At 43.6% G+C, this 15,086-nt stretch overlaps 1 protein-coding gene across 1 annotated transcript in view; it reads right to left on the bottom strand.

Moving 5' to 3' along the window:
• The window catches only part of dchs2 (dachsous cadherin-related 2), a gene marked incomplete at both ends in the record, with an annotated part of 45,514 nt that extends 30,646 nt beyond the window's left edge, over positions 1-14,868 (bottom strand). Inside the window, 3 exons of the mRNA XM_084155010.1 lie at positions 2,196-2,427; positions 3,499-3,690; positions 13,120-14,868. Coding sequence (XP_084011136.1) covers positions 2,196-2,427; positions 3,499-3,690; positions 13,120-14,868 — 2,173 coding nt within the window. The remainder of the gene's footprint in view (positions 1-2,195; positions 2,428-3,498; positions 3,691-13,119) is intronic.
• Between the last annotated feature and the right edge of the window lie 218 nt (positions 14,869-15,086).

A 15,086-nucleotide genomic window follows, 5' to 3' on the forward strand; every position in this document is an offset into this window, starting at 1 on the left:
GGCCTCTCTTAAAGCTGCAATATGTAACTTTTTGGGCGACCCAACCAAATTCACATAGCAATGTGAGTTATAGATCTGTCACTCATTGAAAGCAAGTCTAAGAAGCGGTAGATCTGTTCTATGTGCCCTATTTGTATGCGTCCCGGTCTTAAGTTTCGATTTTGCGTCTTTTACTTTTGTACACCAGCTTCAAAACAGCTGAAAATACAATATTTTTGGTTATTGAAAATATATTTCACAGCGGTTTGGATTGTACAATGATTCTGTGCACTCTGAGTGCTTGTTTTGTCACACAAACTGAAATTAGGCGAACTAAATGAATTTCAGCAATCAGGAAATGGCGGAGCGATTTCTGCATATTGCACCTTTAAATTGGGCTTCTCTTGAATGGTAGACTTCTGTGTGTGGAGCACAACAGACATAGCACATATGGCCCAGGGGTTGGCTAATTTTGTCACCCGAATTCACCCCCAAATCTCACCGATTTCAGGCGGCATTGTACTGGAAAGCCCCAGTTAATAAAGGGCTCCCACAGGACCTGCACAGATGGCTGGATCAATAGCAATGGTAACAATTAGCTTAGCATAGCATTAGTTTATTAAATTCAATTAATTGACCCTCAAACTATTTTAACTGACCTTATGAGCCTGTTGTCATAGTAAAATGCAAACAGACAATGCTCTGAAAACTATTGGTTAGAATTATTATAATGATTTTATTATAAATGACATGTGTACGAGTTCACTCGGCTCTGTAAAAATCAGGTTCTTTCTGACGCCATGACACAAACATGTTCAACTGCAATAACTCCCTATACGTCTTTCAAATGGTCACCGGCTTGTACCATTATAGTAGCACTATGAATGCATTAATTGTCTTAATCATGCAAAGGTATCAAGGGCAGGCCTTTCTAAATCTGCAGCATCCCTGCTGTGAGGTGACAATAGCAATCACGTCCACTACTGGGGGCTTACGCCAAGTAAGCATTTGTTTATCACAATGTGGCTGCTGGCATCTAATGAGTCGTCTTGGTAGGGTGCAAGTGAGACTTCTAGCTGCAGGCTATATGTTATATGTGCATGGTCAATGTGGCTGACCAGCTGCGTGGAGGAATTGAGGTGAAATGAATACAGTAAATGAAGCAAAAAAAGAATCCATTGTAAAAGTCATCCACAAATGTATTTCTTAATTTTGAATAATAGAAGAACAAAAAAAGTGGTGGAGTTTAGAATGTTAGAAGGTTGACAAGTTCCACCTACAAGTAGTGTACAAATTCATCATTTGAATTCATTGACATAAGACTGTGATTGACCTTATAGGTGTAGTACAGGAATCTCAAAAACTGGCAGCCTCTGAGCCAGATGCGGCCCGCGAGCCAATTTAATGTGGCGCGTGGTTGTCTTACTAAAAAACCTAGTTCAGTCTAAACTTGAATAACATTTACATTACATTACATTTACGTCATTTAGCAGACGCTCTTATCCAGAGCGAATAACAAACGAGATAGAAATGACAATGGACCTTTTAATAATTGTATCTTTCAGTACTTGTCGGGAACAGTTTGTGTATTATCAGGGAATCACAAACAGTATATTCACTGTGTCCAGTCAGCTAACAATCACCAAAATAAAAGCTAGACAGTCAGGGAGCATCAATATTTTTTCTAAGATAATACAGAGGAGTATGGGATTTTGTGGATTTTGACAGCAAGGCAATACAGTGCTGCCCTCCAGATCATGGCGAAGACCGAATGTGTCCCCCGGGCAAAATGGGTTTAAGACCCCTGGTGTAGTAGATACAGTTCAGTGCAAAACCTGATTAGTAATTGGTAAAACTTCATCACCAACTACCTGTGCTGTGCTTGTGATGTGGAGTCGGGCTGTGTGGCACAATTAGTCCAGTCAGGACACCAAGTGGTTTGGGTGTACAGTGGAGGGCGGGAGGGGATTTGGTAAACACCAGTTGACATCACAGTGCCGCAACAAGCACAAGCACAAACACCCTTAACCTCCACGATAAAACAACCAAGACCTAGAGTTGTGGTCAATTCAGTTTTCAATTCAGTCAATTCAGGAAGTTCCTGTATTGAAAATTCCCCATTGTTTTCTACGAGGACTTAATTCACTGAATTGAAAAAAAGAATTGACCTCAACCCTGTTTCATTCTTACCCCAGAGATCTCGGTGGTCATCCTACCTGTAGTTTTATCCACTGAGAACAGGGAGGACAGGTCCCCGGGCAGGATCTGGTAGGTGACGTGACCGTAGTCCCCAGAGTCCCTGTCGGTTGCGATGACGTTGAGGACCTCTGTGCCGGGCTGGGCGTGGCTGCTGACGCTGGTCACATACTTCTCTGGATTGAACACCGGCGGGTTGTCGTTCAGGTCCTCCACCTCGATGTGGACGTACGTCTGGGCACTCAAGCCTGCCTGTTGGGAAAAGAGGGAGAGAATAATATTATAGTATAGAGTATTAACAAGCAGTAAGACCGTTCAGGACAGTGACAAGAAACACCAGCATCTTGTATCATGTTTCAATAACAGCTGAACAATATTCAAAGATATTTCCATGTACTGTAATTTAGCATACCCGCTTATCCAGAGTGACTTACAGTGAGTGCATTCAACTTAGTTTAGTAGGGGGAAAGCCCCCCAGATATCACAGTTATTGCAAGTAAACCCTTTTTTCGAAATAGACACTATCAGCAGAATCAGTGACAGGAAGAAAATCTAAGTGATAAGTGAAACTGTAAATATGACATTATACACAGAGTATACAAAACATTATTTTACATTTACATTTTAGTAATTTAGCAGACGCTCTTATCCACAGCGACTTACAGGAGCAATTAGGGTTAAGTGCCTTGCACAAGGGCACAGACAGATTTTTCACCTAGTCGGCTCGGGGATTAGAACCAGCGACCTTTCGGTTACTGGCACAAGCTACCTGCCGCCTGTCGTGGAACACCTTTCCATGACAGACTGACCAGGTGAATCCAGGTGAAAGCTATGATCCCTTATGTATGTCACTTGTTAAATCCACTTCAATCAGTGTAGAGGACACAGGTTAAAGAAGGATTTTTAAACCTTGAGATAATTGAGACTTGGATTGTATGTGTGCCATTCAAAGGGTGAATGGGCAAGACAAAAGACGTGACTTTGAACGGGGTATGGTAGGTGCCAGACGCACTGGTTTGTGTCAAGAACTGCAACGCTGCTGTTTTTTAAAATGCTCAACAGTTTCCCGTGTGTATCAAGAATGGTCTACCACCCAAAGGACATCCAGCCAACATGACTGGGAAGTGTGGGAAGCATTGGAGTCAACATGGGCCAGCATCCCTGTGGAACGCTTTCAGCACCTTTTAGAGTCCATGCCGGACAAATTGAGGCTGTTCTGAGGGCAAAAGGGGGAAGGTGGTAATGTTTTGCACTCAGTGTATAACTATTAATATAACTACTTCATCATTCTCATAAAATGTGAATGGAAAAATACCAACTCACCTGATCCTCAGCTTTCACTAACAAGTCATAGGTCGCCAGGCCCGAATCCCTGTCGATATCCTGTGAGATGCAGAGCTCTCCAGAGTCTTGGTTGATTTGGAAGACAGGGTGTGTGTCCTGCTTATTAAAGCCGTCAGAGATGGAGTAGCGCACTGTACCGAAATCACTGCCATCCGCATCGGTGGCGACAACCTGCAGAGGGTAAGGAAACATCCTCCATCACATGGGTTGGAAGTTAAAGTTTTTAACATATATCTTGATATATGGCTGTGTAGTTTGAATATTTTAAATATCCATAGGAATATAACCAATGCTAGCAATTCAGCTTGTGGTCGCAAACTAAAGGGAGTGGGGCGTGACTCGCATAGCTCACACCACAACCATAACCAGACCCCTAACCCAAACCAATTATTAACTCCATGTGTTGGCTGGCCAGGTAAGTCCCTTTAGTTTTTCTCATGAAAAATGTAGTTTTCCAAATAAAAGACCACCAGTGAAGAATCCAGGGCCCAGTATTTTAGCTGTGGACCCATAAACTCCTACGTGGCCCATGACCTTTATGATAGGGCTCAATCTCAACGCCATGTGTTGGTTGGGGAGAGATACCAGGTTGCCCATCTGGGCTGCTTCCTTTATCTCGTTAAGACATTAGCGACGGGGGAGGGTTCGTGGCAAGGGGCAGAGGAAACACATGCCAAAACGATTGGATAATGATGACTCTAAGGATCATGACCACCAAGGATTACCTCAGCAGAGTCTGCATGTACGTTAGCGGAAACATGATGGGATTGACCATGTGGTTGCCACCAAAATAGTGTTTACACAGACTTGGCTCTGACAGAGGAATTACAGTAATCAGTGGCCATACAAAAAGGTGTGTGTAATACGCTTTCTATGTTTGGCAAAGGTAGTAAGTTGCTTAGGCGGAGGATGAGGGCACCTTTTCCAGGAGTTCTACCTGCAAATCGCTTTGGAGTTTGGGTTTAGCGCTAAAGCCGGGGAGTTGGGTGGATTGGTGCCAAGACCCTAATCACAACATGTTTTGTAAGGTCACATTAGGGAGGTCAGAAGATGGTATCACAGCTAGTTAGCATCCCATAAGCTAACATCTAGCTGAACGGTGGAGACAGCAACACTTTCTATTGTCTTTTATTTGGAGAGGAAAGCATAATTCAGGAATAGTACAAAGAGTTTTAGCAACATGTTATACATAAAACATTTTTTGATAGTGTTACTACTAGGACAATATCTGACAATACCACCAGGGGCTTTGACAATGATGTGTCTACTTGGCAGGTCCGCCGAAATCTGACGTTATTTCCCCATTAACCTTGTAGTATTAATCCCCACTTTACAGATACCCTTTCCTTTACAAGTATGCACATCTCATTATCTGGACATTAGCTCGTTAATGACATAACCCAGGTTTAAGGCAGGGGTGTTTGGTGCACCTTGACCGAATCATCTTAGAGGTTATTGCATCACCTCTGTGGATGTGGCGTCATCTATTATAAACACACACACACACACACACACACACACACACACACACACACACACGCACGCACGCTGCATGTGGGCTGACAAATGTCATATTTCTGATTGAAGCATTAAAAAAACATTGTTGGTACGTAACACTTTCTTCTCCCATAACTATTGGTGGTACTAGGTACAGTAAGCTGGTGGGAGACAGTGAGACAAGACTATAAATAGCCATCCTTATCCCAGGGGCAAAGAGTAAGAGCGGAAGACCTGGATCAAAGCAAAGACTACGTGAGATATCACTTTTAATGACTTGCACAATGTCAGCAGCAAATATCTGGCAGCAAAGACCTACATTGCCTTGCAAAAGTATACACTTTCACCCAGTTCTCCTCTGAATCATTCAGATGTTAATTGGCAAACTTCAGACGGGCCTGTATATGTGCTTTCTTGAGCAGGGGGACCTTGCGGGCGCTGCACGTTTTCAGTCCTTCATGGCGTAGTGTGTTACCAATTGTTTTCTTGGTGACTATGGTCCCAGCTGCCTTGAGATCATTGACAAGATCCTCCCGTGTAGTTCTGGGCTGATTCCTCACCGTTCTCATGATCATTTCAACTCCACGAGGTGAGATCTTGCATGGAGCCCCAGGCCGAGGGAGATTGACAGTTCTTTTGTGTTTCTTTCATTTGCAAATAGTATTGGAATGGCCTAGTCAAAGCCCAGACCTCAATCCAATTGAGAATCTGTGGTATGACTTAAAGATTGCTGTACACCAGCGGAACCCATCCAACTTGAAGGAGCTGGAGCAGTTTTTCCTTGAAGAATGTGCAAAAATCCCAGTGGCTAGATGTGCCAAGCTTATAGAGACATACCCCAAGAGACTTGCAGCTGTAATTGCTGCAAAAGGTGGCTCTACAAAGTATTGACTTTGGGGGGGGGGGGGTGAATAGTTACGCACGCTCAAGTTCTGTTTATTGTTTCACAAATAGACATGTTGTGTAAATCAAATGATACAAACCCCCCCCCAAAATCCATTTCAATTCCAGGTTGTAAGGCAACAAAATAGGAAAAATGCCAAGGTGGGGATGAATACTTTCGCAAGCCACTGTAGAACTAGTGTGATTCCACATATAGGCTGTAAAATAACAAGTGGAGCCAAGAAGCTAGATAAAAGACTGCCTTTGAACTTGGGGATTCTTTGATGGGAGTTTAAGACAGTTTGTGTTACGCATACACCCAATGCAAACATGGGAGATTGCGGGTACGTTTCGGAATGCATATGACAGATTCATCTCACCGTCCCCATTTGATGGTGCCCTTCCCTTCCCACCATAAAAGTGATATCATGCCGGGCTTTATGGACTGTGAGATGAGGTGTTAGACACAGGTCAAGGTCTGCATACTGTACCAACAATATTGTAAAAACCAATACATGCCCTCGCTTCCTTGCAGTAATCAGTAGTGTACTGTACTAGCTGAAAAACAAGTGTGTGTGAAACATGTTCAAACTTGTTTCTAAATTGTAGGTAAACAATACAAGTCCAACCAATATGTCCCCCTTAGTTTAACACTTTTGGTTACTACATGATTACATATGTATTATTTCATAGTTTTGATGTCTTCACTATTATTCTACAATGTAGAAAATAGTAAACAATAAAAGAAAAACCCTGGAATGAGTAGGTGTGTCCACATTTTTGACTGGTACTGTACGTATTTGACTGGTACTGTACGTACAGTTTTTTATTTTAACACATTTGCTAAAATTTCAAAAAAACGTTTTACTTTGTCATTATGGGGTATTGTCTGCAGATTGCGGAGGATGTTTATTTATTTATTTTTAATCAATTTTAGAATATGGCTGTAATGTAACAAAATGTGGAAAAAGTAAAAGGGGTCTGAATACTTTCCGAAGGCACTGTATATACACTGCTCAAAAAAATAAAGGGAACACTAAAATAACACATCCTAGATCTGAATGAATGAAATAATCTTATTAAATACTTTTTTCTTTACATAGTTGAATGTGCTGACAACAAAATCACACAAAAATGATCAATGGAAATCAAATTGATCAACCCATGGAGGTCTGGATTTGGAGTCACCCTCAAAATTAAAGTGGGAAACCACACTACAGGCTGATCCAACTTTGATGTAATGTCCTTAAAACAAGTCAAAATGAGGCTCAGTAGTGTGTGTGGCCTCCACGTGCCTGTATGACCTCCCTACAACGCCTGGGCATGCTCCTGATGAGGTGGCGGATGGTCTCCTGAGGGATCTCCTCCCAGACCTGGACTAAAGCATCCGCCAACTCCTGGACAGTCTGTGGTGCAACGTGGCGTTGGTGGATGGAGCGAGACATGATGTCCCAGATGTGCTCAATTGGATTCAGGTCTGGGGAACGGGCGGGCCAGTCCATAGCATCAATGCCTTCCTCTTGCAGGAACTGCTGACACACTCCAGCCACATGAGGTCTAGCATTGTCTTGCATTAGGAGGAACCCAGGGCCAACCGCACCAGCATATGGTCTCACAAGGGGTCTGAGGATCTCATCTCGGTACCTAATGGCAGTCAGGCTACCTCTGGCGAGCACATGGAGGGCTGTGCGGCCCCCCAAAGAAATGCCACCCCACACCATGACAGACCCACCGCCAAACCGGTCATGCTGGAGGATGTTGCAGGCAGCAGAACGTTCTCCACGGCGTCTCCAGACGCTGTCACGTCTGTCACATGTGCTCAGTGTGAATCTGCTTTCATCTGTGAAGAGCAGAGGGCACCAGTGGCGAATTTGCCAATCTTGGTGTTCTCTGGCAAATGCCAAACGTCCTGCACAGTGTTGGGCTGTAAGCACAACCCCCACCTGTGGACGTCGGGCCCTCATACCACCCTCATGGAGTCTGTTTCTGACCGTTTGAGCAGACACATGCACATTTGTGGCCTGCTGGAGGTCATTTTGCAGGGCTCTGGCAGTGCTCCTCCTGCTCCTCCTTGCACAAAGGCGGAGGTAGCGGTCTTGCTGCTGGGTTGTTGCCCTCCTACGGCCTCCTCCACGTTTCCTGATGTACTGGCCTGTCTCCTGGTAGCGCCTCCATGCTCTGGACACTACGCTGACAGACACAGCAAACCTTCTTGCCACAGCTCGCATTGATGTGCAATCCTGGATGAGCTGCACTACCTGAGCCACATGTGTGGGTTGTAGACTCCGTCTCATGCTACCACTAGAGTGAAAGCGCCGCCAGCATTCAAAAGTGACCAAAACATCAGCCAGGAAGCATAGGAACTGAGAAGTGGTCTGTGGTCACCACCTGCAGAACCCCTTCTTTATTGGGGGTGTCTTGCTAATTGCCTATAATTTCCACCTGTTGTCTATTCCATTTTCACAACAGCATGTGCAATTTGTCAATCAGTGTTGATTCCTAAGTGGACAGTTTGATTTCACAGAAGTGTGATTGACTTGGAGTTACATTGTGTTGTTTAAGTGTTCCCTTAGTTTTTTTGAGCAGTGTAAATAAAGATGTAGGAGCATAGTGCACCTTGAATCAGGCAAAATGGACTCCTTACTCGTTTCCATAATACCCCTGTTCCTCTGCCCTGTTCCTCTGCCATTTCTTTCCCAATTAGTGTTTTTCTACTTATTGTGCACGGTCATCCCCTCTGACAGCAATTAGTCTTCCGCAATTACGTTTCTTCCGCAATTACGTTTCATGTTAATTTGTTTGACTGTCCTACTCACAAGAATTCTAACGAGAGACGGCTCCATTCAGAAAATAAGTATTGGCTCAGGATCAGCATGCTGAGCAGTGGAGCTTTATAACAGCTGTCTTACTGCTCAATCTATGAATACAATTTGAGTGTGAACTTCTATATCCTCAACCCCATTCCTCAGCAAACCAAGTGCTGTTTGGCTGAAAACAAATTAAGGACAGTGCTTTTAATAGCATCACAAGATTGCTGAAACTGAATTTTTTGTCCTTGTTTCATCCACTATTCAAACCTGCTCATTGGCAACTACAAAGACACACTTTGTGATTAACAGTTCATTGTCATGGCCCTCGACTTGTGCCAGGCTACGGAGGTGGTACCAAGCATCAGATCTGTCATATCACATAAACACTGGGCTGGACTGGGTCACTGTGTCTGGGCAACACTGGTGGCTTTGTGAACACAGAGAAGGCATGCCACTGTCCACGCAGTGTGCGCGCGCACACACACACACACAAGTTGATAATTAATTTGTCCACAATCTTGTCACGTTAGTTGGGCTGATAGGCCTCTACTTTTGTCACCTTTTAAAGTAAAAGGGCTATACAGTTTAAACAATAATTTAATTTCATAGGAACAAACTTGTGGGAATTCGAAAAAAACGAATGTTTTACTGCTGTGCATAGAGCAATTCCATGGTAACAGAATGACGCTGAGATTCCAATTTTTCACAAAAAACATTGATTGCAAAGAAAAATGTCCACTGAAAAGTTTACAAAAACACATACTTGAACAGCGCAGACGTAAAGTTTCGTAACATAATTAAGTTATAATCTGTCAGCTTGTGACTAAGCTTTCCAAAAACTCTTAAATGTCTACTCTGAACTAAGATTCAAAGATGTCCGCAGAAAGAATTTAGTGTCAGTTGTGATACCGTAGTTCAATAACAAACAAAAAAGTGTAAGTGGATTAACACAATGATGGTGACTGACATCATGGGTCCCTGATATGTCCTATACAGAAATTCCTAATTAAAGATATGTGATGTATTCATAGGGCTGTGGCGGTCATGACATTTTCTCAGCCGGTTATTGTCATGCAAAAGTGGGTCGGTCTCATGGTAATTGACCATTAATTAAAATGTTTAGTATCTCTAGGCCTCCACGCATACAAGCCACTGATGTGTGCCTTTGGAACATCTACATTTTAGAAAAGTATAATAAATCAATTTAATATACACCATCACAATAAACCCATGATTTATTTTAGTCAGGTCTAAAGAAACATGACATGAAGATGTATGTCAGAAGAATAGAATGAGGCCTACTGTATTTTATCTGGCTATGATCCACGCCAAAGGCTGTAGGCTTGTTCATGTAGCTGACAAGATAAGCTTATAAGTCCCGTGCCATTATTTATAGTAGGCCTATGATTTTATAGTAAGAAGACTAATTGAACTTGAAAAAAAAAAAAAAATATATATATATATATATATATATATATATATATATATATCTCATTTATATTTTTCCCCATTCCGGAGCGAGTGAGCATATGAAGTGACTATGTTGAGTGTAAAAATGATCATTTGAAACAGGTCCTATATGCAAGATTTAGAGTTATTTGGCAGCTATAGTTGTGAAGGATACAAACCTTAGTATGTCTTAGAAATCAAAACATATGGGCTGCATGATGCGACTATAGGCTATTGATTATCTGTTCCTTGCCTCAGGCTGCACAGCTGTTCTCTCATGAAGTGATCATATTTTCACTCATTAGACTATTGTCAATTTCATCTTTACTAATACTGTATGTACAATTTGTTTCGATTTTGAATGGCCCATTATCAAATGGGCAGGAACAGTGGCAGGGGGAAAGAAAGATGTCATCCGTATGCACTCGAATAGAGAATGGAAGCCACATGCTTTCCCGCCAGTACGTTTTTCAATAAGGCCGATTAGGCTACTTCGGTTTTATAGTGGAGCATGTGCTTAATGTGAGCAGTTGAGAAATAAATGTATGAACACTTATTTCACTCCATGCGTCGACCACTGTTTGAGGAGCATCCTCTCACCAACAGGTGATATTCTGCATGCCATGGGCTCTCCAACCCTGTTCCTGCAGCTACCCAGTGCTTAATTTGGGAAACCAAGTGAAATCTGTTCAGGAAGCATTCGGGAAGTATTCAAACCCCTTGACTTTTTCCATATTTCGTTACATTACAGCCTTATTCTAAAATTGATTAAATTGTTTTTTTCCCCTCATCAATCTAGACAATACCCCATAATGACAAAGCGAAAACAGAAATTTAAAAAAATAATAATAATAAAAATAAAAAAATGGAAAATTACATTTACATAAGTATTCAGACCCTTTACTCAGTACTTTGTTGAAGCACTTTTGGCAGCGATTACAGCCTCAATTATTCTTGGGTATGACGCTATAAGCTTGGAACATCTGTATTTGGGGAGTTTCTCCCATTCTCTGCAGATCCTCTCAAGCACTGTCAGGTTGGATGGGGAGCGTTGCTGCACAGCTATTCTCAGGTCTCTCCAGAGATGTTCTAATCGGGTTCAAGTCCGTTCTCTGGCTGGGCCACTCGAGAACATTCAGAGACTTGTCCGAAAGCCACTCCTGCATTGTCTTGTCTGTGTGCTTAGGGTCGTTGTCCTATTGGAAAGTGAACCTTCGCCCCAGTCTGAGGTCCTGAGCACTCTGGAGCAGGTTTAAGGATCTCTCTGTACTTTGCTCCGTTCATCTTTCCCTCGATCCTGACTAGTCTCCCAGTCCCTGCCGCTGAAAAGGCCTGATTGGTGGAGTGCTGCAGAGATGGTTGTCTTCTGGAAGGTTCTCCCATCTCCACAGAAGAACTCTGGAGCTCTGTCAGAGTGACCATCGGGTTCTTGGTCACCTCACTGACCAAGGCCCTTCTCCCCGATTGCTCAGTTTGGCCAGGTGGCTAGCTCTAGGAAGAGACTTGGTGGTTCCAAACTTCTTCCGTTTAAGAATGATGGATTTTGACATTATGGGGTATTGTGTGTAGATTGATGATGATTTTTTTTGTATTTAATCCATTTTAGAATAAGGCTGTAACGTAAAGGAAATGTGGAAAAAGTCAAGGGGTCTGAATACTTTCCAAATTCACTGTATATACACAAAAGTATGTGGACACCCCTTCAAATTAGTGGGTTTGGTTATTTCAGCCACACCTGCTGCTGACAGGTGTATCAGATCGAGCACACAGCAATGCAATCTCCATAGACAAACATTGGCAGTAGAATGGCCTTACTGTAGAACTAAGTGACTTTCAACGTGGCACCGTCATAGGATGCCACTTTTCCAACAAGTCAGTTGGTCAAATTTCTGCCCTGCTAGAGCTGCCCTGGTCAACTGTAAGTGCTGTTATTGTGAAGTGGAAACATCTAGGTGCAACAACGGCTCAGTCGCGAAGTGGTAGGCCACACAAGTTCAGGCCCTAGTTATAAACTGCCTCTGGAAGCAACGTCAGCACAAGAACTGTTCGTTGGGAGCTTCATGAAATGGGTTTCCATGGCCGAGCAGCCGCACACAAGCCTAAGATCACTATGTGCAATGCCAAGCGTCGGCTGGAGTGATGTAAAGCTCACCGCCATTGGATTCTGTAACAGTGGAAATGTGTTTTCTGGCGTGATGAATCATGCTTCATCACCTGGCAATCCGATGGACGAATCTGGGTTTGGCGGATGCCAGGAGAACGCTACCTGCCCCAATGCATAGAGCCAACTGTAAAGTTTGGTGGAGGAGGAATAATGGTCTGGTGCCGTTTTTCATGATGCAGGCTAGGCCCCTTAGTTCCAGTGAAGGGAAATCTTAACACTACAGCTTACAATGACATTCTAGACGATTCTGCGCTTCCAACTTTGTATGTGGGGTTTTTGTAACAGAATGACAAGACACTAGGCAATATTTCTTACATTTACACAAGGCAAATAATTTCAGCAAAATGTTATATAAAATAATAATAATAATAATATAATAAGCCATTTAGCAGACGCTTTTATCCAAAGCGACTTACAGTCATGCGTGCATACATTTTTGTGTATGGGTGGTCCCGGGGATCGAACCCACTACCTTGGCGTTACAAGTGCCGTGCTCTACCAGCTGAGCTACGTTGTTATTAGTTGGTAAGGGCCTTAACTTCAACATTGTGTTTTCATGCATTTCAAATACCTTTTTAGACTTAGATATTTTCTAAGACCCCTTTTCCATCGGTTTGACCAGAAATCAAAGATTTAGTTTATTCCTAATCTTAGGATGGGAAAATGTATATGCCTTAATTTCTGAAAAATATAGACTCATGGTGCTCATGGGTCCTTTTACATGGAAATGGCCCAGAATATTTTTCTTCACATACTCATCAATGCATCACACGCTCCAAACTAAACTAGCCAACATACCTGTAAAAAGCAGTTCCCAATCCGGGTGTGTTCCGGGATGGACACATTATACAGCTGCTGCTGGAACACAGGCTCATTGTCATTGACGTCCTCGACCATAACGGTGACCGTGGCTGTGGAGGACAGGGCTGGCGACCCCCCGTCGACCGCAACAACCAGGAACCGCACCTCAGTCTCCCTCTCGCGGTCCAACCTGGCTGCCGTGGTAATGATGCCTGATTCTGGGTCGACGTTGACCAGGTGGTCCTGGTCTGACTGTAGGATGGAGTAGAGGATGGCCGCGTTGACCCCGTCGTCCGAGTCTCTGGCCTGCACACGGAGTAGGGAACTTCCCTGGGGTACGTCCTCAGATACAGACACAGTGTAGATGTCCTGGTCAAAAACCGGCCGCCAGTCGTTGGTGTCGGTGACCCTCACCAACAAGGTGCTTTCACTCTTCAATGGGGGGCTACCGAAGTCCGAGGCCACCACTTTTAACTCGTATAGCCCCTCTTTCTCCCTGTCCAGCTCGCCGTCCACGCACAAGGCGTACAGGAATTCATCAGTCTGTTTCAGGGTGAACTTCCCGTCGCCACCTTCGAGGGTGACCCTGAGCCTCCCGACCTCTCCCAGATCGGGGTCAGAGACTGATATCCTGGCGACGTATTCCCCCATACCTGCCCCTTCCGACACCTTTGCTTCCCCAGTCTCACTCAGAAACATTACGCTGATAATGGGGCTGTTGTCATTGATGTCTATTACCCTCAAAGCTACAAAGGTGCTGCTATACTCCGGCTGGGCGCCATTATCCCTCGCCCTGACGATCACCTCATAAAATGGCTGCGTCTCAAAGTCTAAGGGTTTGTTAACATGGATGACACCAGAAGTTCCGTTGATGACAAAGAACTCATTCGGGTCACTCTGGCGTCGGTTGATCTCGTAGGTGACGAGCCCATTGTCGCCGAGGTCCAGATCTGTGGCGTAGACCTGACACACAGGTGACATTACCGGAGCATCCTCCCACACTGAAGCTTGGTATTCAGTCTGATTGAACACAGGTGGGTTGTCATTTTCATCTGAGACATGGATATAAACCTGAAGCCGCCCCGTTTTAGGCGGGATACCCCCATCAAATGCCTCAATGGTCAGGGAATAATGGTCTCTTGTTTCTCTGTCCAATTTGTCAGTGAGGATGAGGTCCAGGTTGAATAGATTTCCACCCCCCTCACGATATTTCACCTTAAAAATGTCTCCCATCTCACTTTCAGTGATGCGGTAACCCCGAGTTCCAAACTCACCCTCATCCTGGTCTTTAGCCCCCTCAAATTCAAAGCGAGTTCCTGGAGGACTTAATTCTGACACATTCAACTCCACCTTTTCAGTGGAGAATACAGGAGAATGGTCATTCACATCTTTAACCAAGATTTTTACCTTAATCACCTCACCTGTGAGAGTGGCTGCCACAAATTCATACTGGTCTCTGCTCTCCCTGTCCAGCACCACAGCTGTTGAAATTATTCCAGTGTCTGCATCTATTTCCAAGTCTTTAAAAACATAAGAATCTCTACTTTCAGATATGAAAAATCCACTGCTTGGAGTCTGTAGCCCCGCTCTTATATCCCCAACAATAGTCCTTGCAGGTAGTCCCTCTTCAATTGAGAGACTGAGGTTGTACACCTGTTGAGCAAATGAACGCTCCAACAAAAGACATACAGCAAATAGTTGAAATAAAGTCGCGGCATTTCGACGGCTAATTCTTCCCCTCGTCATTTTAAATTCCGAAGTTTAACTTACATATTTCCGTGTAAAATTACTCTCAAACACGACGAGTCTTGAAGATACTGACGTTTCAGACAGATACTCGAAATGAGGACAGGTAACAACACATTCTTGCGCTCGGTTAGAGGCTAGTTCACTCTTCAACATGTAAAACATGGTTACACAATTTACACAACGTTATTTAACGTAATAGGATTAGGTCCATCGAA

Source organism: Coregonus lavaretus (genome assembly GCF_964263955.1).
Source record: "Coregonus lavaretus genome assembly, chromosome: 38".
Taxonomy (NCBI): Eukaryota; Metazoa; Chordata; class Actinopteri; order Salmoniformes; family Salmonidae; genus Coregonus; species Coregonus lavaretus.